Source organism: Balaenoptera physalus, assembly GCF_965194825.1.
Source record: "Balaenoptera physalus genome assembly, chromosome: X".
Lineage (NCBI taxonomy): Eukaryota > Metazoa > Chordata > Mammalia > Artiodactyla > Balaenopteridae > Balaenoptera > Balaenoptera physalus.
Window position 1 is genome coordinate 9,510,743 of NC_138903.1, and position 25,873 is coordinate 9,536,615.

General features: G+C 39.1%; 2 protein-coding genes across 12 annotated transcripts in view; one reads left to right on the top strand and one right to left on the bottom strand.

Annotated features, from left to right (window-relative positions):
• Positions 1-25,868, top strand: AMELX (amelogenin X-linked). Its single transcript, XM_082447340.1, is given in 5 exon segments — positions 1-7,147; positions 9,552-9,599; positions 10,978-10,998; positions 11,002-11,022; positions 11,298-25,868. Coding segments are annotated over 5 exon segments (522 nt in total). The 5' UTR covers positions 1-7,093; the 3' UTR covers positions 11,676-25,868.
• ARHGAP6 (Rho GTPase activating protein 6) overlaps positions 1-25,873 on the bottom strand; it is a 497,891-nt gene that overhangs the window by 127,152 nt on the left and 344,866 nt on the right. The window lies entirely within an intron of this gene.

The following is a 25,873-nucleotide window of genomic DNA, read 5'->3' on the forward strand; positions in this document are numbered from 1 at the left end:
AATCATTTCCGAGCGAGAGGACTGTAAAAATCTATTGTTTCCACTTAACTATGTATCACAAACATCTTTCCATGCCAACAAATACAGATTGATACCCTTTATATGTGTCATAGTTGATTTGAAGCGGTCCCCTATTGGTAGACATTTTGTTTTAGATGTTAGTTCATAAACACTTCTATCTACTTTATACTGTCCTTGGAAACAGCAGGCACTGCCTATATTCTAATCTTTCCCTGATGACTCAGTGTGTACGTATCCATTAAGGTACAATCACTGCAGAAGCAGAAAGTACAGGACATTAGGCTGAAAGACTGAAGTGGGTCTATATACAATTAATATGCCCCTTCCCAGTCCAGCCAAAGAACTATTGGAATACTCTAGAGGGCCCGCCTTTCCCATAGGCCCCATGTCTTTTGGTGTCACTGCTCTCCCTCTCCTCCCTCCTCACCCCTTTCTCCGCCACAAACCCAGACATAGGCAGAGAGTGTGTTAATCTCCTGAAGGTGAGAAGGAAGATTTGTTCCAACGCCCATTCCCAGCATTCTCCACCCCAACTCCAAGTGGAGCTTTCTTTTAGAACCTGTGAGCAGTTTGAGAATCGGGTCACTGTCTTATTCATCTTTGTACTCCAGCACCAATGACTGTGGTAGGCACATACTAAGTGCTCGATAATGGCTGTTTAAGTTAGATCACAGTTTTGGCCTTTAAGGGATATGTTCAGAGCTTATGAGCCTAGGACCACCTCCCTTTACTGCATAGCTGTTTTATTTCCTACTGCTTCAATAATGTTTCCTTTTTTCTTTTCAGAACTCTTGTGGCTTGCTTTGATCACCATCTTGAATACCATCACAATGCATTTCCTCTTCTTATATGTGCCTTTCTTCTTTCTCGTCCCTTACCTCCATTACTGCTTTTCTTACGCTTTTTATTCCAAGTCTACTCACTTATTAAATGCTGTTAGCCAGTAGAAGATTCCTCTTTTTTCCCCATAGCTTCAAACGACCAGCCATAAAACATAGTTAATTCCAGCATATTCTGGAATATGTACTGATGGTTTGCAATCAATAAAGTATGTGAATGTGGGTGAGAGAGGTTTTTCTTGTTATTATTCTTTTCAAATTACACCTGGGGCTGAAGCCTAAGAAGCTAATAATAATAATAAAACTTTATTATATTAAGCAAATAAACTCAGTCCCAAATAAGGAAAAAATCAATTTTATCTATTATAGTATACTTGCTTGTAATATATTACAACTTGAACTAACAGGTCAGAGCCAAATGTAGTAACGATTTTATGATAATAGATTCTAAACCTTTTACAGCATCTCCCTTTTTAGGTCCTTATCAGAGGCTATTTGTATGAAAGTCCAAAGGAGCAACTGACAGCAATGCTGACTTATCTTAGCTGTTTAAAAGGCCCATCTAAATCACTGCAAGATTTCTTTGTCTAGGGAGATTCCACATAGATCAAGCACATTTTTAATATTTTCATTATGTCATGGATAACTTCTCTATATTTTCATCAGTTAATTGGCACATTTATCCAGCACCTACTTTGTAAAAGAGATTTTTCTAGGTACCAAAGAGCTCCCAAGGAAGTTTAAGACACAATACCTTCCCTCTTGCGCAAGAGGGAAGAGATATGGGAACATATGTATAAGTATAACTGATTCACTTTGTTATAAAGCAGAAACTAACACACCATTGTAAAGCAATTAATACTCCAATAAAGATGTTAAAAAAAAAAAGACACAATACCTGACTTCTAAAGGTTGCAAAGGGAAGTCAGTGTGTTTATCGGAATCAATTGGTGGTGGTGTCCCTGAGTTCAGAAAAGGGTACAATTCCACTCCAGCAAAACAAACAAAACAACCATCTTGGAGAATGATATTTTCTTCTAAGTAAATGTCTACAGAAGAAACATTTAAAAGCTGACTTTGGTTCCAACTACTTAAGAAAACCTACTCCTAAAATTGTTCCAGAATACTAGATAGTCGTAGACCTGCTTTAAAAGAAGATTCAAGAGTTGAGCTCCTATAGATGATAAGGAAGGCTCCTGGAACTCATAACACCTCACGTATTCAAAGATCACCCACATATCTTGACCACCGCTCAAAACCAGGAAGTTGAGCAAAGGGGGAAAAGCCCAAAACAAAACAAAACATCCTCTCAGCATTCGAAAACCAAGGCCACAAGACTGAAATTTTTGAGCTTTTTTCAAAAGTGAGCCTCCCAGGCTACCTCTGCTTAGAGCATCCCTTTACTTACAGTCCACACATACTTCTAACAAGTTTGGGCACGTGATTTTCCAGCGCACTGTAAATCAGAAGCAGCAGATTAGAAGGGGAGAAGTTGCTAGCATAAGCAATGTGAGAACAGCAAAATGTGATGGGTTGTAAGTCAAGAAAAAGAATAACTACTACCAAAAAAATGGGCAAAAGAACTTATTAAAAAATTATAAAGCACCACATAAAAATTTTCTATATGTATAAAATTTGTTGTTGTTGAGTGCCTACTTTTTGTCTGAGGCCAGGCATTGCAGGAGGTGAAGACATTTAAAATATGCTTCCTCTCAGAGCTCAAGGGTGCTTTGGCTCTTGACTACCATGGCTTCTCTTTATTAAAAGTAGTTGATTGGGACACAGCGAGGAGGTGTTACAGCTGTAGGTTAGATTCTAGCTGCCTGGAATTAACCTATACTTGCCTCATCTCTGACCACTGGCAGGCAGGGACCGTCTGGTTCTTGATTTGTGCTAAAATCCCAGCCTGAGGTCCTTCCACATGAATTGCATGTTTTGCAGCCCTGCTTGATCCTACAGGAATCAGGAGGGAGTTAGAGCAGCTGTTTCTGGGCCAGAAGGTGTCTGAATGTAATATTTTTATAACCCTTTCTTGGACCTTCCTTCTTCCCAATAAGCAAGAATGGGAACCTATAATTCATAAGGGCATTTCTTCACTCATCATTTTGGAGAAAAGCTTTTAGAAACAGCAATAAAATCATGCATGTATTTGTCTCCTAAGTAACACAAATGGTCTTAGGTTCTTAAGTATTCAACATATGTATTTGAAATGAATGCATAAGTGAATAAAGACACATTCTGGGGTCATTCTGCCACAGATATTCCAGAGATACTGCCATAGAGGAAAATATTTTATTCTTGTGATCCATTTTTAAAATAGTGATTTAAAAAAAAATATTTGAGGTCAAAGAGTAAGGAAAACAATAACACAAATACTTTGGAAATGTTATAGCCTCTACACAACAAAATAAGTAGTCAATCTAGTAAATTCTGTTTTATGACGTCAACTTACTCATAAATGAAACAACTGCTTATAGGAAACAATTTCAATTGAATTTTTCCCCCCAAAACATTGACTAACTTTTACATTGTATATGTGGGACCTACATTAGTGGAAGAGATTTCAAGCACAGAGATCCATATTTTAGTACCTTGTGACTCGGGATATGCAGTGGGGGAAAATAAATAGAAAGAACCCCATCATTTCTATTGTATTTGCCATCACACTGAACAACTGCTCATAGTGAATTGGCAATGACTCACTATCCAATGGACCAGAGAAATTAATGCCATAACAAAGGATCATTTCGTTGATCCTTGTGGCCAAATATATGACACTCTCTCATTGTCTAAAGGTAAGGCAAAGTAATGAGGTGAATTTTGTAAAACCACAACACCACTATTAGTTCACCAGTGACTTGTCCTTAATCTTTTCAGGCACTTCAATATATGTAGTTAAATAAAATAGGGCAAAAGATTGCAAAAGCATATAATATGATCTACATTTTCCTTCCTCTCCCTCCTACTCTCCCTTACCTCCTTGCTGTGCAACCCCCAACCTCTTCTCCCTCCAAGTAAGCGGAGAGCAATTCTCCTAAAATCCATTTTGCAAGTTCATTCAAAAGGAATCCTTCTTGCCTTTGATATACAATAAATACACCCATAAATAAATGCAAACTATGGACACAATTGGATTTTAGGACCATATTCTATGTTCCCTTTCATTCATACACTTTGCATGTCATAAACTTCCACTTTCTTTTTTGTAATTTCTCTCTCTCTCTCTGATTGAAAGGTCTACCTTACTTTCTTCACGATGGCTATTCATTCCCTACTAATCATCCTCAAAGATCATCTTAGAATCTTATTTGTTAGCATTTTTTAAACATTAACCGTGTGCCAAGTGATGGGGTTGGGGAAGGTGATAATTTTCCATTCCCCCCAGAGATGTCTCTCATCTAGTTTTCACACTAATCCTCTTAGGTAGGTTCTATAATTACCTTCATTTTACTGATGAGAAAACTGAGGCTCAGATAGGCTTAGTATCTTGTCAATGGTCCCTAAACCCTCGGTGAAGCTGGGTTCAGGACCCACATAATTCTAACCTCCAGCTCTTAATAATACTACATTGCCTTTCATGGATATTTTCTCCTTGAATTTAATTCAGCCAATGTGGAGCATCAATAAAAGAATATATGTACATGAACAAACTTTAAAAATATTACTTAAATAGTCAAAAAGTTCCAGCTATACTGACAATAGTATCTGGGTATGTAATGAGTATTTCTTCTATTGACCTAATATTGATAGACTACTCATCAGCTACCTCTTATCACTGGTCACAAATTTTGCTTTTTAATTGATCATATTTTAGAATAAAATTAAAAATCCATATGCTTTACTAAGGTGGAAGTGTCAAAGAATTTAACAGCTAGATCGGAGGTCCTCTTAGAGAGAGCAGGGTTTTGGTTTGTTGTTCAGGCAAAGGAGAGGCTGCTGAGAACATGGGAACAAGACAACAAAAGGGACAGTAAGGAGACTCTGAAAAAAAAAAAGAGAGTAGAATTCGGACTTGCTTATTAGAGAATGTGGGGTTGTGCCGGAAGGGTGCGCGCTAAGAAAGGTCATCATACTCAGAGAGGCTGAGCTGCTATGTGGGGTGTGGGAGCCAGGGCAATGCTTCCTGTGATACACATTTGTTTGCAGGAATCAAAATACATTTTTAAGTGTGTGGTGTGGTATGTGATATGTTCCTTGCCTTGTCTTTCTGGTCATGAGTGAAAGTTTGGTTACTGTGATAACCTTGAGTTCATGGGTGCTTGGATGGCAGATGGGTTGCAGGATGGGGCCAAGGAGAAGGGACTTTATCCTCTTTCGGTGGACACCAGAATGGTGATAAAGGAATAATCACAGGGAATGAGAAAATACCTTCAATGCAAGTAGAAAATAGAGCAGTGGTGATCCTGAAATTATAATCCCTCAGAGAATTATTGGCAAGAGCTTTGGGATTTTACCAGAATGGGGATTTGAATCAATTTATCCTGATCTGAGGGCTAGGGAACCCTAGAGAACACTTTGATTACACTTTAGAAACTCAACTATCTAACATTTTTTTGGTAAAGAACAATGTTATGTTTGTTAGAACCAGGGAACAGACAATGACACAGCCACTTATTAACAGTAAATTTGAATATATCAGCATGTGCAGTCAACTAATCTGCTGACTTAAAGACAGCCTGATGAAATTGTTTGCCTGTTAAACCTATTATTGCCTATAATGAAAGACTCTATATGCACTAATCACAACATACAGCCTTACATTTGATCACAGCTTCTAAAAGTCATGATGCAGGGATTTTTAGTTATACTCAACACATTTTTCTTTCAGAAACCTGATTGGCTGTTCTAGATGCCATGAATGGTATATAATGAGCTCTTAGTTGGAAGAAATCTAAAGGATCAAGCATCCCTGAGTTTCAGAAAGAAACTTACTCTGAATACGTGTATTCAGAGGTATGTGGATTTTATTCATAATTTGGTATCCTTTCTATCATACTTATTCTTTTTCTGCATTTCATGTTCAAAAGATGCCAATTAGACTCTGATTACTTAAATGAATTGTATTACTTTCTAATGCAGCAAAATGTTTGTCTATATTTCTTTAAATTTTAGGTCCAGAATCCCAAAGCACTTTTCAGGACCAAATTTCACAGCAAAATATTTATTTTAATTACTTATCAATTAAGGTAAAAATAATTTTTCACAGGCTGTGATCCATTTCTTGGAAAAACATTTCATTTAATTCCATCAAATAGAACCATTAATTGAATGATTTTTTTCATTAATTGAAATTTTAAAAAACAGATTTAGGAGGTAAAAATGTCAGTGTACTTCTCATAGCCAGCATTATTACACTTGATATTCTCTTCCTGTGCAAAATTTAAGGCCTTTCTTCTGATAGTTCTCAAAGTTAGTCAATAATTTACACCACTAAGCAATGTATTTTAGGATGGCTTATTTTGCTTCATGTTCCAAGGGTCTTATTTGCGGAATAATTACAGTGCAGTGTCAAACAAAAGGAAGATGTCAGTAACTAAATATGGAATCTTTCAAATAAAAGTCATTCAAAATTCATGGAATAATCACAGAATATTAGCACCGCCCTCTCCCTTCCATTCAACCACATCTTTTGCTCCACATCTGGAGCTCAGGGGTATGTTACCTGAGGGTCTTGCCTGAAGTCCTATGGGTCAGAACACCTGAAACTAAATTCCACTCCTTCCTTATTCTATTTTCTCAGATGATTGGTCTTTGTTTTTAACAGTAGCAGTGCTCAGGTGGACGGTACCAAAAAACATTTCTGTGCCTCCTGGTTCTAAAACTACCAGATACTGTGCACCTTGATGATCTCCTCAACTTTTAGAGCCAACTCTATTCTTTTAATCGTTAATTATAAGCTACATTTAGCTTCTATGACTCTACAGGCTATATAAGTATAGGAAAATGGTATGCAAAGTCGTGTAATGATAGATTATTTATGTCCCTACAACTTGTTCAGCTCTCAACCTAAATGAAAAGCATCTTTATTACCACTGTAACTCCAGAAACAATCAAATGGGTTCAGAACTGGAAATCATATAGGAATAAAGTAACCTCACAAGGAATGGTCCTATCCTTTTTACTAGCAACAGACTAATATGGGTTATGTGGGTTTTATGAAGCATCAATTATGTCCATATTTGAGAAGAGATAAGAAAAGTGGGTGTTGACTTATATTTTAGGGCCATCAAGAAATGGGGACCTGGATTTTGTTTGCCTGCCTCCTGGGAGCAGCCTTCTCTATGCCCGTGAGTAAAACACCCCCTTCATAAGTCAATGTCCAATTTCACAAGCTTGGAAATAAAAGTCTGCCCCACACTTGGTAAACGTTAGGGTTTAAAACAGTACAAGATCAGATATCCTCAAATGTCTCTGTGTTTAAGAAACACTATGAAGAACTTGTTATTAAAAAAATGGATTCTCAGATGCCAAAGATTCTGATTCAGTACAGCTGGGGTGGCGACCAGGACTCTGCATTTTAACAAGCACCCCAGGAGATTCTAATGGGACACTCAGCTTGTAAATAACGTCACCCATCTCTAGATGGAGGAAACTTTTGGAAGGGACCCTTGAAAGGCCTCCAGAGAAAGTACTTACTCGGCCTTAGGCGAATATTACAAAAATGTCAGTTTTCTCTAAAATCCAGTTTCTCACAAGAGTCCAAATATTTTCGTGCTCTCCAAACTCCACTGCCGTTGTCCTTCAGGGGGTAAGATTTTGTGTAAGGAATTCCTTTCTTCACCCACCTCCCTGTTCTGAGAGGCCTCGTCCTTTTGGGTGCACCTGTTAAGCACATGACTTCCGTGTGGTTGTCTGGAATCCAACCTATGCTCAATATATATGGATATATTTTACATTCAAATGTACCAAGGACCAGGAAGTCTGACCAATTCTCTCTAAACACAGACACAGAAGAGGTTAGGTCACATGCAGGCAAGGCAGGATCCATCTGCTTTTCGGTGGCCTAAAGAGCAGTTGATACAACCAGAAGCCAGCAAAGCTTGAATATCTACTTCCTCTCTTCCTCTCTCACCCATAAGACCAAGATTCTGTGCTCTGTCTTCCTGAAATCCTACACTGTGGCAATTCCTAGTCCCCTGAGCGCCTCTGCATTACAAATTCAGTCTCTTTTCCACTCCTCAGTTCAACACCCCTATTCTCTGAGGGCTTATATCAAGAAGATAGAGGAAAGGCAGTTAACTAAAATAATTCACATTCAGATGAGAGGAATAAATCCTCTTATGAAATATGAGCATTTCAAGAGCATAGAGCCTTAATCAACTCGCTGCCTGAGGGGGGATGATCTGCATGATTCTCCCTCCTCTCCCTCTCCCACACTCCAGGGCCAGCCAGAATTCCACAATGCAGGCATCAATTACTTGGCCTCCACTTTTGAAAAGACAGAGAGTCCTGGTTTAGAGAATTATTCAGGTTGTTCTTCATTTTGAGCTTTAAAATGTTTCTGCCATAGAAACATTGACAGAATAATAAAAAGATGACAGAATAATAAAAAGAATCGCCCAAAACTTCATAAATCAACTCTTTCATTTTCCATGGGATTTATAATGTTTCCACTTTACCACACCCATCTTGTTTTCACATTCATCGATAATTCGCACTTAGTTGTTTTGCTGTTGTTGATGTGCTATTTACTTTGCATGCCAATTATGAGTAATCTCGTTGGTACTTAAGCACTTATCCACCTCCTGATCTATAAGGGAAGGTTTGTGAGACAATTCTCTTCTTGCTGGTATTTTGTAATTGTGTAAGAGAAACTTATCATTCTTCCCAACATGGAGTGAGTCTTGAGAAATGGAATATTGCCTGCCATATCAGTAAACAAAGGATGTCACAGTCATCAGTGATTGCAGCCAGGTGAGCGGGTGAGCCCTGAGGGAACTCAGGAAGGAAAGAATACCTGCCATCTAGCAGCCATCAGACTGCAGCCACTCCCCGCGGTGAGCCCTGAGGAAACTCAGGATATGAAAACACAGGATACTGGCCCCAGCTAGCTGAGGTGCATATCAAAGGAAGGATTTCAGTGAGCCCAGACTCTTGCATCTTCCCATACGTAGAAAAGCGCTAAATTCCTTAACTTGAGATATCTGGTTTTCGTTAATTAACAATAATCTTTTGACGTTCACACTACCTGCCCTTTGTTGCAAAACTTCTATATATCCTGGCTCCTCCTCGCCTCCTCGGAGCAGTTTTCTCAGGGTTACTTGAGATGCTGCCTCCTGGGCTTGAAGTCCTAAAAATTTCTGCCGAATACAACAGAACTCTCAACTTTTAGATTGTGAATATATTTTTAGTCGACAGTTTCATCAAGAAATGAAATGATGGGTGGGGTAGAGTAGGATTAATTGACAACATGGATGGAGGGGTGTCTGAAGATCACTGGAGGATAAATGTGTGCTGGTTTCTGCTCCCAGGTCATTTAGCTGTTCTGGACCTCTTTAAAATAAGAGGGCTCCTCTCCTACACAGCGTACATGTTCAAACTAAAAGTAGACCTCAAATATATTCTGCACTATATAGATTTTTTAAAAGTAGCTTCAGTCTCTCTTAATGTGAAAATTGCATATTCTCTCTCTCCTTCTTTCTCTCCCTCTCCCTCATTCTTTATCTTCTCCTTTCCCCCTCCCTATAAAAGCTACCACCTCATCCTGGGCACCCTGGTTATATCAACTTCAGCTATGAGGTAATTTTTCTCTTTACTAATTTTGACCATTGTTTGAGTTAACAATGCCCTGGGCTCTGTAAAGAATAGTGTGTTGATTTTTCATTCAAGATGTTTCTCAGTACCACTTTTTCAGTTCTCACTACCAGCTTCCTGGTTTAAGCCCTGATGGGTCACCTCAAGCTTGCATTGCCCCAGAACACTCCTACCTGGCCTCTCTGACTCAGTTTCTCCTCTTATATGGCTATAAAGTGTATCCATCATGAACTACCACTCAGGGGAACTGCACAGTAAGGCAGAAATGAACTCTGGCTGAACAGCTTTGTTCTATCCCAGCCTGTGAAACATGGGGAATCGGGTAAGATGTTATTTAAGATCCTTTCCAGCTGGAAAACTCCTGCTTCTAAGATGTTCATACTCTATGCATCTCCCTCATTTGTCTTTACTGAAATATTAGTGACCAAGTGGTCTGTGAGACATTCTGTAGAGCAATGGAAAGCATGAGATTTCTGGAAATCGGGTTTGAGGCTCTCCTCAACCCCATACTAAGCATGTGACCTTGGGCAAATCATTTTCTCTCTCTAGAACTTTAGTTTCCTCATCTGGAAAGGGGAAATAAGAATAATACCCACACTTCAAAATGTTGTTTGGGGAGCAAAATAATTAAGCAATATAAAAGGTGCTTTGTTAAGTATAACTTGAACAAGGTTAAGAATTGTTCATTGTCCTGATATCAAATGTTGTACACGAAGGAGTCCCCGGACCTGACATGAACCGAATACATACTGTTTAGAAAGGAAGGAAACTCTTCCTTCTTTCATAGGTTCAAATGACAATCCATGAGTTTGTTTACTCATACAAACTGAGGGAAAGTGTCAAAAAAATTTTGAGGCAAGATTTTCTGTTAAACCTTAAAAGGTTGACATATTTGACCTGAAAACCTGTGTTTCTAGGATGAGGGACAGTGTTTCTGCCTCCTTTATCTTTTTCATTGTGACAGCAAATCAAAAAAAAAAGTATATAATTAATGTTATATCACATTAATTTTCCATTTTGTTTTTCTCTTGCAAAGAACAGCAGGAGCCGGGGAACTAAACAGACTCACTACTTTTGTAACCTCTGTCAAGCTCAGGAACCTCTTTAACTCTCCCTGACCTTGTCTGTAAAAGTGAGGGTGATGATACTTGCCTCAGAGTTTGTGGGAAAACATGAAAAATGTGTGCCATGGACGTAAGGTAGAGCCTCACACATAGGGAGCACCTGACAAATGTTTACTTTATTCTTTCTTCCACAGAGCTCATATTTTCAGGTTGTCCGTATTGACGGGACTGCATCAGTGAGTGTATGTTTCATGTGACTAAATTAAAACAAATGTATTCTAATGTCTCTTTCTCCTAAGGTGCTTACCCCTCTGAAGTGGTAGCAGAACATAATAAGACACCCGGTACGTAGATGTTTTTTTTTGTTCTTTGTTCCCTTAAGATATTAAGCATGCATTTCAATTCCCTTTTAAGTGAGGTAACATATCTATGCCACACATAGACACTAATGGGAAGTCTAGTTTGTAAAGGGTCATATCTGTATACACGGTTAGAAATTCTTGCACAGGAAAAAATGAATAAATACTAACAGTGTCATAATGACAAAGAAAACACTGCTACTTCTCCGGCTGGAAGTCAGTGGGGCTGATGGTAAACCCGACTCTTTGTTTCTCACCAGTACCCGTCCTACGGTTACGAACCCATGGGCGGCTGGCTGCACCACCAAATCATTCCCGTGGGATCCCAGCAGGCTGCCCTGCCGCCTCATCACCACTTCCCCATGGTGCCAGCCCAGCAGCCCGCGGTCCCCCAGCAAACCATGGTGCCAGTTCCTGGCCAGCACGCCACGACTCCAAGCCAACCCCACCAGCCACACCTCCCTGCGCCCGCCCAGCAGCCCGTCCAGCCGCAGCCTCACCCGCCCCTGCTGCCCCAGCCGCCTCTGCCTCCGATGTTCCGCATGCAGCCCCTGCCCCCCATGCTTCCTGACCTGCCTCTGGAGGCTTGGCCAGCAACAGACAAGCCCAAGCGGGAGGAAGTGGTGAGTACACCGTGAAGTCGCCGCAACACCTATGAGAATGGTAAAGCGAGACTAGCCCCCAGAGTTCTCAATTCCCACACAATCCAAGGCCTGGAGTTTCAGTAGCAACAGTTCGATGATTCTATTAGACCAAGCCTGTACTGTAAGTTTCTATTATAAATGAGTTTATCTACATGGCTTAGTAATTAAGACCGGAGCTTTTGCGGTGGGTTTAAATTCTATAACTACTTTGAATTCCTACCAGAATATATATTATTGAAACCTGTTAATTTTAAGGACAACACTATAAGGGAATATTAGTTCTCTTTATCTTTCAAAGGTTTGACCAGCAAGAATAGGCTAGAATGGCACTGAAGATTTTTAAAAAGGGTAATTTTTGACAGTGAGGGGATGCAAATATTCGAACAGGTAGGTGGGAAATCTCTTTAAAAACCTAAAAGAAAATTACTTGTCTAAAGTGGTTTTTAATCCAACCTGGAGGAAGCTAAACTAGACACATTGCTAGATTCCTTTTTCAGTGCTGGGATTCTATAGATTAAGCTTTTAGCAAGAAGTCTTCACAGTTAAGCACAAAATATCCTTTCATTACAGAAAGCTCTTCCAAATGAGTGGGAAATAGTCAATAAAATAAGTGACCATTATCCATATATATAAACCCTTACTTCTGTGTATATGAGATTATATAATTCTACTGCATGTATGAATTCAAATGTAATTCCAAGTTATAAATGCTATCGATGATCTTCTACTGAGAAAGTGAGGAGTGAGGTAGAAATGACCTGGATGGGGAGTCAGGATACCTGGGTTCCTGTTCCAGCTTTCCACCCAAAGAGGAGATGGTATTGCACAAGTCACTTCAAATTTATGGGTGTTTTCCCTTCTTTAAAAAGAGAGAAAGCAACTAAATCAGATAATTTTCAAGCCTCTAAGAACAAATACCATAGTTTTCCAATAAAATTATATGTTATATATGGCTTCAAAATTATGGGCATATTTGTGGAGAATACAGAGCATATTTGAAAATTGATTGTATCCCAAATAAGCTGGTGCCAATAGTTGATTATTCTACTCTAAGGTACATGTTCCCTCTTTGTATAGAAAATGCATTTATTTATCTCCTTATTAATAGTTAAGGCCATGAACTTTATAAACCTTGCCATAGCTATTTATGGAAAGGTGACTTCGGGTAGGTAGTTTGAACTTTTTAAAACTCCCATGTAAAATTAGAGTATAACAATAAATGCTGGAGAGGGTGTGGAGAAAAGGGAACCCTCTTGCACTGTTGGTGGGAATGTAAATAGATACAGCCACTATGGAGAACAGTATGCAGGTTCCTTAAAAAACTAAAAATAGAACTACCATACGACCCAGCAATCCCACTACTGGGCATATACCCTGAGAAAACCATAATTCAAAAAGAGTCATGTGGGGGCTTCCCTGGTGGCACAGTGGTTAAGAATTTGCCTGCCAATGCAGGGGACACGGGTTCGAGCCCTGGTCTGGGAAGATCCCTCATGCCGCGGAGCAACTAAGCCCGTGAGCCACAATTACTGAGCCTGCGCGTCTGGAGCCTGTGCTCCGCAACAGGAGAGGCCGCGACAGTGAGTGGCCCGCGCACCCCGATGAAGAGTGGCCCCCACTCGCCACAACTGGAGAAAGCCCTCGCACAGAAACGAAGACCCAACACAGCCAAAAATAAATAAATTAATTAATTAATTAAAATTAAAAAAAAAAAGAGTCATGTACCCCAATGTTCATTGCAGCACTATTTACAATAGCCAGGACATGGAAGCAACCTAAGTGTCCATCGACAGATGAAGGGATAAAGAAGGTGTGGCACATATATACAATGGAATGTTACTCACCCATAAAAAGAAATGAAATTGAGTTATTTGTAGTGAGGTGGATGGACCTAGAGTCTGTCATACAGAGTGAAGTAAGTCAGAAAGAGAAAAACAAATATCGTATGCTAACACATATACATGGAATCTAAAAAAAAAAAAAAGGTTCTGAAGAACCAGGGGCAGGACAGGAATAAAGATGCAGACGTAGAGAATGGACTTGAGGACACGGGGAGGGGGAAGGGTAAGCTGGGACGAAGTGAGAGAGTGGCATGGACATATATACCCTACCCAATGTCAAATAGATAGCTAGTGGGAAGCAGCCACATAGCACAGGGAGGTCAGCTCGGTGCTTTGTGACCACCTAGAGGGGTGGGATAGGGAGGGTGGGAGGGAGACGCAAGAGGGAGGAGATATGGGGATATATGTATATGTATAGCTGATTCACTTTGTTATAAAGCAGAAACTAACACACCATTGTAAAGCAATTATACTCCAATAAAGATGTTAAAAAATAATAAAATAAAATTAGAGTATAAATAGTGATAGCTTCTTAGAGTTGTCTTATGGAAAATAAAATAAAGTGATGAGTTCAGTGCCAGGCATGCAGAAAGTACTCAACAAAAGGCAGCAATTGTTATTTTATTATTGAATAATAGTTTTAAGTGTTCTGAAGGCAGGGGCCTCCATCCTGGACACCTCATATCTAAAGGCAGTGAGATAACAAAGAAAGTTTTAAAATTATAGAGTTCAACTTCAATGGCTGTAATATTGTTTTGGCAAAACTGAAGCCATATGTGTGACTGTACATGATACTCACTAGGAATATTTGTAAATTGTTTAACTTGCTCCTTTTGCTATTTTTTCCCCCAGGATTAAAAGATCAGAAAATGAGAAGAGAACTGAAGTAGGTACTCCAGTTGCTTTCAGAATGACACAAGAACACAACGATTTGTTCCTACCATCACTTAGCAAATTCTGTAACTGAAAAGTACCATTAGCAAACAATAAAATGTTTTAAAAACCAGTCATGTCTTTATGTTGAATTAAACTTAAAATTTCATGTCACTTGAAAGAAGATATAATAAATGGCTCTACTTGAATAAGATAGGAACTGCTCATTTACACCTACAAATTGACCATTCTGCAGGCAAATGAGGACTATATTTCTTTTTGGAGAAAATTATAATTACACCATCTCAAATCTTTTAAAAAACAGAAGTTTATACTGTAGTTGTAAGAGTTGATAACGTGAAAAATTATGAACACGTATAGTCACTGAACCTGAACCAAAAGAAGGGAAGTTTATACAAAGAATTCTTTACATTAAAAAAGATTAAGATTTTGAGAAATGTTTCTATTACAAAAAAAATTAAAACTTGGAACGCTGGCTTTACACTTCACACATTAGTAACCAAACTCTGGTCTTGTGATCTCATTCTACTGAAAGTGATTTTTTGATGAAATTATGTAGTACGTATAATAATGTACTGAATTTTAAATTATTGAGGTAGTTTTCCTAAGAAAACTTCTATGAAATGGAGCTTTAAATAGAGAATCACAGTGATTTTATATACAAGTCATTTCTTTCACTTCATAATCTTTAAGATGATAAATTCTACTGTATAGTCTTCAAAATGTTAACAGATGCATAAAATGGACTCAATACAAGTTTTGTTTCCCACTTATATTTATATTTGAATTCTTTTTTCCTCCTACACCCAAACAGAATTGTAAACAGTCTTTTTAGGGTTTATATTACACAGTACCCACAGTAACTTTATTCCAATACCTTTATGATTAAGGCCCCTTAATCATTTTCTGGAATGAATAAACATAACTTTACTGGGAGGGTGTTGATACTCAAACAAATAACTTGATTTTAAAGAATTTAGATTCAATAAAAAAGTAGGAAAGCTTTTAATCAATTGGCATAGGCCAATTCTAATCAATTTAGTAAATATTTATTAATCACCTTTTAGGGCAAGGCACTATTCCAGGTCCTGATAAAAATGGTAAGTCCCCATCCTTAAGGAATCTAGAATCTACCAAAGAGATAAAATAAGCTCACAGATAATGATAAGAGAAGGCCTAATAATATTAACACTATGACAGAAGTATAGTCAAAATGCCCTGGCAAATGTGGCAGACATCGTTAGCTAGGTGTCCAACAGCTTTCCTCACCACTCCTTCCTTGTTGGCTGTGCTGGAATTAATCCGAGCATCGGGCCTTCCACAAACTCAGGAGAGAGGAGCTCCCTCCCCTGTCCCACGGAACGAATGTTCACTCCTCCAGTTACCATAGCATACCATATCCATACCAAATGTGGCATCTATTTCCCTTGCTAGTGACTGGTTTAGGGATTGGTTGTGGTGGAACTTAAACAATGAATGAGGCCAAAAGGGAAGTCTAGTAGGAGAGGAGGAGCTTCTGGGGAAAAGACTTACCCTCTAATTTAAAATGTATACTACATGCTAGGAAAAAGTGCTGTTCTGTCTTTGGATCTACTTGTTTGAGGATGTGATGCCTAGAGGTGTGTCTGCCATCTTGTGACCAGGAGGGGCAAGTGGCAAGGCAGAAAGCCCCTAAGTCGTTGGTGGCATCATCATGTCCCTGAATTAACCAACCTTGGAACCATCTATCTCTAGATGAATGATACACTCTATTTCTATGCTAGTTTCTTTCAATTGTGGGTCACAATTGATTAGTGGGTCATGACATCAATATTAGGACCCCTATCATTTATGTTATGCCAGCAAACTTTCTCTTCCAACAATGTAAAGCTTCTATGGCCAGGACTAAGGAGAATTATTTTGTCAATGACTTTCCTGAAAAAAACAATCCGATAGGAAGATAGAAATATATATCCTGGTGTATTCTCCAAAATATATGCCTCCACCATACTTTGCCTTCCACAGCTCACGAAAATGTTGCCCTTATGTTTACTCCTACTGAGAAACATTTTAAGGGTGTAAGGAATGATGTTACTTGAAGACTATGTGTGATATTGGAAAGAACACAAACTTCGGAGTCAGACTGGAGTTGCTTTCAATTTTTCTGATCTAAGAGGATTCTCTATTTAGGAAAGCCATGCACAAAATAATTCTCCTTTTATAATAATTCAAATTTTATATATATATATATATATATTCAACTCACTTTTTGAATTACAGGGAAAATATCACGTTTTGGACTCTGAAGACTACTCACTGTGGTATGAGATGTACTGCATAAGTTAATTTTATAAGAAACTGAAACTTGTGTATTAAATGCCCAAACATGTGTTTTAACATAATCATCTTCATCGTAGTCTTCTATAATGGACAGGCATATTAATCACAACATAGCATCTGTTTGATGGCTCAGAATGAGACTTATGGACACCCATCAGTGAAGTGTGTTGTCTTGGAAATTCAGAGGTAATAATGCGGTTATGCCTGTTTTAAATTGCCTTATATTGCTTTGTCGTTCTAACCATTCCTTTCTGCTCCTGGCTATTCCTTCTTCTTTTTGTTAATGTATATTTACATCTTCTAATATGAAGCTTACTATGTATACATATTCTTCCTAACAAAATAAAGTACGTTGACCTTTGGATTGTTATTCTGGAAGTTCCACAGTCACTCTGAGACTATTTTATTTCCTGGTTGCCTAACTGTGGCAGATGGCTGCAACGGACAAAATACATGTAGATGTATGAGGCTATCACTACACAGTGTAACAAAGCTGATAAAAATTGAATAAAAAGAGCATTTCTAATTAATTAAAACTCAGGCTTAGTCAGCCACCCAATGTTGGACGTTTCTGAATCAAATATGGAAGAAAAATCACTAGATACTAATGACCAAGACTCAAAGTATCGGTTGAAATAAATAGCAATACTGATCATAAATGCACTAATAAACCCAAACTTATACATAAAGACTTCTTAAATCCGTAAAAAAGCAAAAGTATATTATTTAACAAGCTGTGCTATGTCTTTGAAATGAAGCTAAAAGACACAGATGAAGTTGAGTAGACCACCTCAAGGAAATTCTCGTCTCACCATAACCACTCCCATGTCGCTAATACATTTGAAATCTGCTCTGCTATCATTCACTCCTTGCTGGTGAGAGCTTTAATATGCATAATTTTTTCCAGGGTGCAAATACATGTCTAGGAACTACCCCTAGAGAGTCATCAAAATGCACAGAAAGATACGTTCAAAGATGTTGATTACAGCATTATGTATAACAGGGAGAAACTGGACCTCACATAAATTTTCCTATATGTATCTGAAGGAATTCTGTGATAAAAAGGATGCTCTAGAAGAAAATTTATTAGTGGAGAAAATGTGATAAAGTAAAATTTAAGACCAAGACTATATCATATGAGAATATTACACATCACCATAACATGTAAATAATTTAAACACACATACATAAATGTGCATAGAAAAAAAACTAGGAGGAAGATACATCTGTTTGTATGAAGGTCCAATTTTTCTACAAAAACCATAAATTACTTCTGTAATCAGGAAAAATTTAATTTTTTTAAAGTTTGTTTTCCCTTTCTTCTGCTTTAATCCAGACACACCTCCTTCCTTCAGTTCCCTTTGATGTGAGTTTTGGATCTTGGTGGGCCCCCTGCAGGTAAATTCCAAGCAGAAATCAGTTCATATGTACTTTTTTTGGAGAAATATTTGGACCAAGGAAAGGTGAAGGGAAAGGGGCAACTGGCTTTAGCAGGAACAAAAACGAACAATACAATCAAACAGCAAAGAAGATATGAGCCTTATAAAGTTAAGGAAAAAGAATTAGAAACAACAAAAATAAAATAAAATAGAAATGACCATCGAGGCAGCTCCTGCTGAAATTCTATCAAAGATTAACTGCATTCAAAGAGCAGGCAGGTCAAAGAGAAAACTCAGTGTCTAAGCCCTAAACCCTTAAAGAGAGGGGGCTTGTGGTGACTTTCCAAATTAAATGGGTCCTCTTTTGAGTCTAATAATACCTGAACTATTGCTGACTTAAAATTAGTTAATTATCTAATTTTACTTTTGGGCTTCAACTAGCTGTAATGTACATTTTTCTCTCCTGTGCTTAATTACATTGGGTCTGAATCATCTGAAGAGCTCAACCTCAATCAATAACAACTCCAATTAACCAGAAAATGCCCACTGTTCACTTATTAGAAAAGGCAAAGGAAAATGCAATCTAACAAGCTAATTTCCAGGCTGGATTTTCATAACCACCTATCTTTTTTTTTTTTTTTTTTTTAGGTGAAGTGTGGTTTTATTAAATTGAAAACAATTTGAGAGAAAACTCAAGGTTGGAATCTTACTTATTGAAATTAATGAGTAATGCTTATTACTCGTTGCCAGATACATGGCTCTCGGATGGTGAGATGTTTGGAAGGCAAGAGCCTTGTAACAAGGCTGTGCAGCAGCAAAATTAGAAAAAAAGTGTAAAGTGTCACTATAATATAAAAACTGTACAATTAGCATGCATTGAGGATGGGAATCAAAGGATTACCTGGAGGTAATCTTCACTTAGAGACAGTAATAGTTGTCACATTTTCCAAATCAAAATTTAGATATGTAGGGTGATAATATAATGGAATATTCAAAATCAGAGACATGCGCCGACTGGCGATTATGCTCTACACTCGCACCGTTCAGTATGGATGCTCACGCGGCTCTTCCAATTTTTAAAAATTAAAATGAAATAAAATTTAAAATTCAGTTCCTCAGTCACACTAGACACGTTTTAAGTGCTAGAAGGCCACATGGGGCTAGTGGCTGCCATACAGAACAGACACAGAACATTTCTGTCACCGCCGAGAGTTCTACGAGACGGCGCTGCTCTCCACACTGCTTCCTGAAGTAGAAAAGCAACTCTTATGAATTCCAAGATTTTAAACAAAAGATGAAACAGAACAGATTTGCTGGTTAAAACTGAACACCTCAAGCCATTTTCCAAGCATTCCAGGAATCACGATCTTGTACGGGAATGTTCAAAGAACTGTAGAAGCGCCCTTATCTTCGTCAGGTCGAATCACACACTCCAAAATAGTTTCCCCTCTAGTTTTCTTTTAAAATAGACAAATCCAGAGTTCCACTAAATTAATTTTTCTGCTTGTAAGAGACACTATTTTAGTTCCAAAGAAATGGTCATTTATTTTCAGACCTCTACCAGCCACATCCACACTGGCGGTACGAGGCGGGGGCTGCCCTTGGCCTAGGGCTTCACTGGAAACAGGCCAAAGTGTAAGCTGATGGAAAGATAAAAGAAAAAACTAACAAACTTTTGTCCATCCCCGAGGGCGGCTGACTGCCTGTAAGCGTTGGAAAATATTTACATTCTTTTCTATTTTGTGGTTCAAACCAACAGCGCAACATAGGACAAATGGGTGCGTACACATACACACACACACACACACACGCATACATGCCAACTGAGTTTACCTGAAGTAAAAGGACATGTGTGGAGACATGTGCCATTTGAACAACTTGAAATTTTAAATAAAACTTCTCTCCACTCTAATCATTTAGAGACTGAGAGACTGTACGGCTATTGTATTCGTTACCATCACCAAGGCACATTATACTTCTTTCAATACAAAATTCTATCAAGAGAAAAAGGTCAAGTCGCTCACTTTATTTACAAGCAATGTCAAGTTGACCACTTCCTCTCCCAACTCAACACAAAATGAAAACACTGACTTTTCCCCTAAATCTGAAGTGTGCCCCTTAGTAGTAAACGCTTGCCGGAAATACTAATACTGAGTTTAAGGCCAAGACTTTAAAAAGAATACAAAATAGCAAGGAACTGTATTAATTTAGTAAAAAAGAGATCCGACTGTGAATGGCTTAACATGGAAATCACAAGAGAAACATGATTTCAACCAATTTCCCACATTACCAGAACAGAGTGGCCTCTAGGCGTGTTCCGTATTGCTTTAGTAAAATAGCCATCAGCCTGTGTTTGCTGTGAAATTCTTGTTAATCAGAATTTTTACTTACTGTTTTGTGATTTGGCTTCTAATTCCTTTTGCCCCCATTTGGTCTAGAGCCTTATCAGCAGGGGTCATTGGCTGAAATTTACTTATTCAAAAACACTTCCCTGCTGGGAAGAATTCATCCTGGCTTCATCTGAAACACCTGACTCTTCTGAGAAGCTAAATAATACTTGAGGAATAAGATAGGGCTGGGAGTGGTGAGGAGAGAAGAGGTTGAGGTGGGAGGAAAGAAATGGTCATTTAGGTCCCAAAGTATTTGCCTCGATAAATCACACCTGAATCATCCATCAAAAAAAAATCAAGTTCAGTGAAGCCCCCTTACAAATGACATGCCCTATGGTCAACAAAAAATAGCCCAGGGTCCAGCATTCATTTTCTTTTTATTAATCAAAAATATTCACAACAATGTTAAATATCTTCCTCAGAACAGCCAAATCTTGTTTTCCTCTCCAAAGAATTTTCCACGCTTCGAATTTGTCTGTGGAATGCGGGGGCTCTGGGGTCGGTGAAGCGTCCACACAAGGGCAAGGATGGCTTCCCAGTGAGGTGTGCGGGCTCAGCAGCCAGGCTGTCTGGGTTCACAATCATGACCTTTGCCTACCTGCTGTGGAAACTTGGACAAGTTTCTTAGCCTCTCTGTGCCTCAATTTCTTCATCTGTAAGTCGTACTAACATCCATCTCTGGGTCCTTTCATGGCAGTGAGCTCCAAGTTCAATAAATGTTGGCTACCACTCTCGTATTCAGAAAGGGAGCCTTCTCCTGGCTCTGTAGACCCACAAAGGGAACACTACACAGTTGGAAGCAGGGATGATACAGGATTTGGAAATAACATGAAAGTTTTCTATGCCAAAGGCTCCAAAGTCGAACACATCTGTCAGGTATCAGTGCGCCTTCTCTGACATATAGCCACCTGAACACCTCCCTCACTGATTGCTACGCTGCATGATCCCTGCGTTGTCCTATCTGACATCCCCCGAGGCTGTTCTTCGCCACCCCCTAGGTCACTCTAAGGGCAGTAGGAGAGTAAATCCACCAGGAGGGTGGCATGGACTGCGCAAGGCTCATTGGAGGCCAAAGCATTAGACCTCCTCTCTCTGAATATCTTCCTTTCACCTGCTTTGTAAGGCCTGGCCCCCGTGTATACTGACTTCCAACTCTGAACCTTCCCTTGTCCCTCTGGCATTGGTCACAGCTCAGCTAATTCCACTTTAGGGATTTCTCTACCAAACTGTTTTTCACTAGAGCAGTGGTTCTCAACCAGGCGGCTGTGCCTTCTAGGGGACATCTGGCAATGTCTGGAGTCATAATGGGGGGGTGGTGTGGATGGGGGTTGAAGTGGTACTATCGGTACCTAGTACGGAGAGACCAGGAATGCTGCTGAGCCTCGTCCAATGCACAAGACAGACCCCACACAAAGAATGATCCGGCCTTGAATGTCAACACTGCTCAAGTTGAGAAACCCTACTCTGGAAACAATGCCAATGTTGAATCATGCTGTGTGTTCAGAACTTAACATACAGAAAGAATGAGACTCTGAACAAATGTATGAGTCTGTGTGCATTTTTAAAACGTCATTGAGAAAGAAAAACCAAAAGCTCACATCTTAAAGTTAGTAAACTTGATATAGGATCTCATACAAAGGGCTTTTCACTTCTTGTACCCATTGCATCAGAAAAATCTAAAGAGCTTGGGGGGTGACCAGGCTATTAAAGAAAACTTGCAAGATGAAGAGACGGTCAGTCCAGGGTTAAATCAGCTGCTATCTCTAAATCAAAGCCATTCTGCAGAAATTAGAATAGTTACTTGCTTCTTCTGAAGTTACATAAAAGTGGTTGCGTTACCTGAGTAATAAAGAGGAGAAAAATAACCAGACCGTGAGTCATTAGAGTAACTACTGAATTAGAACGCATTGAGTTTGTCTGGGAAGAGTCCTGTTCTGGGATTTACTTGACTTTGGCAGAGTAATGAGAAATAAGTAGTTGTGTCCATAGAGTGGGCAGGGATTTAAGATGCCTTGATTCTCATGATTTTCAGAACCATCACTCTCCAAATATTTGATGAATATAATCAAGTTTTTGTTACAAAATTATTACCAAAAAACCTCTGACAACCATGGAGAATATAAAGCAGTGTGCTTTAAGTAGAGGAGACCTACTTTGATTGAGGGCAGACCTCGGGCAATCTACAATATTTGATGGACCCAAGGCACAGAACATCCTATCTGTTCAAATACCAAAATCGAGACACTCTTCCAAGTGAGATTAACCCCCTTCCCCTGCCCCTGTACGCCACACATCAGGAGAATGGCCATAAATGAGCTTCAGCTCAATGCCTCCTCATCTAGGGACTTCTTCTTGTTGGCCCACACGGGCTGCAGTGCTCAGGCCTCCAGGTTTCCCAGAATATGCTGGGCATGCTGCTACTTCAAGCAACTACTTGTTTCTACTTTGGTCTCCCCACTAGCTGGTAAAGTCCTTGAGGAAGATTTTAAAAAATACCTGGAGACTGGTCGGTGTGGTTAATATTTGCTCAAGGAACCATCATTAGCATTAAAAAGCCACCACACTGTCATGTAAAAGTAAAGATAATATAACATTGAACATTTACTGAGCTCTTGTTATATTCTAGGCACTGTTCTAAGCACATGACATGTATTAGCTCATTTAATTTTCACAACCTTATAGAGGAAAAGTTGTCTCTGTCCCCAGTTTACAGGATGAGGACTTGTCTAAACTTTAAACTTGAAAAAGAAATGAGGCATTTCTTAAAACACGCACATCCTGTCCCATGTTTGATGAGTGCCATTTAAAAGGTAAACTAATTTGTCATCTGCCTCTAGGATCCTAATTAAAACAACCTGTATCTATTGCTAACAGCAAATATAAATTCAACTTGATCCGAGTCATAAAGCTCGTCTCCTTTTGTCACTTAATTTTTCCTGCCCATTTGACCTCCCAAGGATGTGATAAGGAGCTAATTGTAAAGAAAGCTAAAGAACTCCTAACCCAATAACTCCTCTGCAGTTTTGGTCAACCGCCACAGATGGGGAGGAAAGCTCTGCAAATATGGGCAAGTACCACCACACCAGGGCAGCATTGCCATGGTAACCAGGAGAAACCCATCCATTCCAGCTGTGGGTGTGAACCTGAGCATGACCAGCCCTCACTCCTTCCTTGGTTCCAAAAGATGGATTGAAAACAAACAAAGTCCAGTCCTTATAGGAACAGCAAGGTGCTGTCTTTCATTGATTCGTTCAGAGAAAGCTACAGTGGGAACTAATGACATCTTAGAAAATTCAGGCCTTGGCCCTACATTATCTTCCTTCCCAGGAAGAGCACTGAACTCATATTCAACACATATGGAAAGCCCATATCAAGTGACATTGTGAAGTTCACCGAGAATGGTCAGAATAGGAAGGCTGCTGATATACTCTTAGCATGACATTGAATCAGAACTGGTTGGCTGGCATACTTTCTCTACCTGGCATCTGATGTCCAGATTAAAATATATGAAAAGGTTCAAATATCTCAGTGGCGTCCTGCATTGAAGTGTCCACAAATGCTAGCTATCGAGGTGGCAGTCCAAACTGGCTCCTTCCACCGGGTCCTGACTAGAGAAGGAAACATTTGCAAACTTGCACAGCTGCATGCAGTAAGAAACCTGGGCTTGGAAGATTTACAAAATCCAATTTTCACCCTGTGATGAGGAACTTGGGCTCAACCTGGTTTCCACAAATAATTTGTTCTTAATCTGAAAATAGGCACAAGTGAGCAACTTCAAAATCTTTTTTTAAAAAAAGACAGTGATGGATTTTTAAAAGTATTTACTGAACATTGCTTAAATGTGCAATTCCTATCAGCAAGATTTCTGAAGAGAGTTGGAAAATGAAAGGGGATTTACTGCCTTTGTGGCTTATTTTCCCACAGGTAGGAAAAAAATGTTCCTGATGAACAGCGATAGGTGTCCAGGAACCTGCAATCACTGCAGCCTGAGTAGGTTTCTCTTATAGTTGGTAGTAACTATAAATAATCAGAATCGCTATATTAAGTCTTTGCCCTCTTTCAAAATGGAATCATTCAACAGATTGTAAATGATGGGGATTTAAGAGCAATAAATTTTCTCCAAAAGTAACTTGGTTTTTAACAAATTAAATAATTAATATATATTTAAACTGCTTTATATGGATAGTGGCAATGTGCACACGACAGAGAGAGGAAGAAATCTGCAAATGAATTGAAGCAGCATGGTCACATAGTTTAAGGTAAGAGATTGCCAACCTGCAGGAAAGCCTTTGATTCACCTTCTCGGTGTTAAAAACATTCACCAAATAAGCTAATGTTTCATATGATACCCTCTGTTCCTTTAGGAAGGATTCAAAGAAACCTTTACTTGTAGCTATATAAAACCAGCAAGTACCTAAGCTCTGTGAACACTTTGGTAATATTCTAAATTAATACTAAGAAAAGATGAATTTTGAGGTCTTTCTATGAAATCATAAAAAGCTGGAATCACAAAAAATAAGGTTTGTACGAGAGGTTGCAAGCAGCAAAACCAAGGCTTTCTGATTTTCTCCATCAATCATGTGTCTTTGCTGCATGGAAGAGTCAGACCACATTTTGTGGTTTCACACCAGTACCCATATTGTTTGTAGATGTCACAGAATCTTGATCCTCCATCATACTGAGGGGAGGGGCAAGATTTGCCCTTGTCCCAAATTTTTGTCATTATATGGTACCCAATGATCCAGACCCAAAGAGAAGCTCAAAAGCAATGATGATTAGTCTCAGTTCTGTCATGGACTAGCCAGGTGACCCTGCCACAATGGGATCCACTCCTACACTCAGTTTCTTTATCTGTCTCAGAAAAATATTGCAGCAGAGGGCCACAAAGACCCATGCGACAGTAACAATATAAGGCAATGTGCATTGCTAAAGTCAAATTGCATCAATTTTTAAATACCGAGAAAACAGCCAAAAGGAAAGGTGCAGAAGAAATGGCAGGTCCTTACTGAGATTCACTTTAAGCTTTCAATAAAAATATGAGTGTCTTGGCAATGATATGTAACATTCCAGCCAGCGTGGCTCGAAGGCTCTGAACCTTCTCCTAAAGCAACAGGCAGAGACATCTTAAGTGTCATCTGAACCATCTGAACTTTGAAGTTGAAAGAGACTCTGGTGCTGGAACAAGCTGAGTGAATCCCTCCAAAGCAATTGCTCTCTCATTCTTTCCTGCTTGTGTCTACCTTCCCCCGATGCCGCTCCAGGATTACTACCCCATGAGTCGTCCATATCTTACTGGCTTGGGTCCTGCCTTGTTTCAAGCAAGAGGCACAAACACACAGAGCCTGAAACGTACACACGGTATCTTCTTA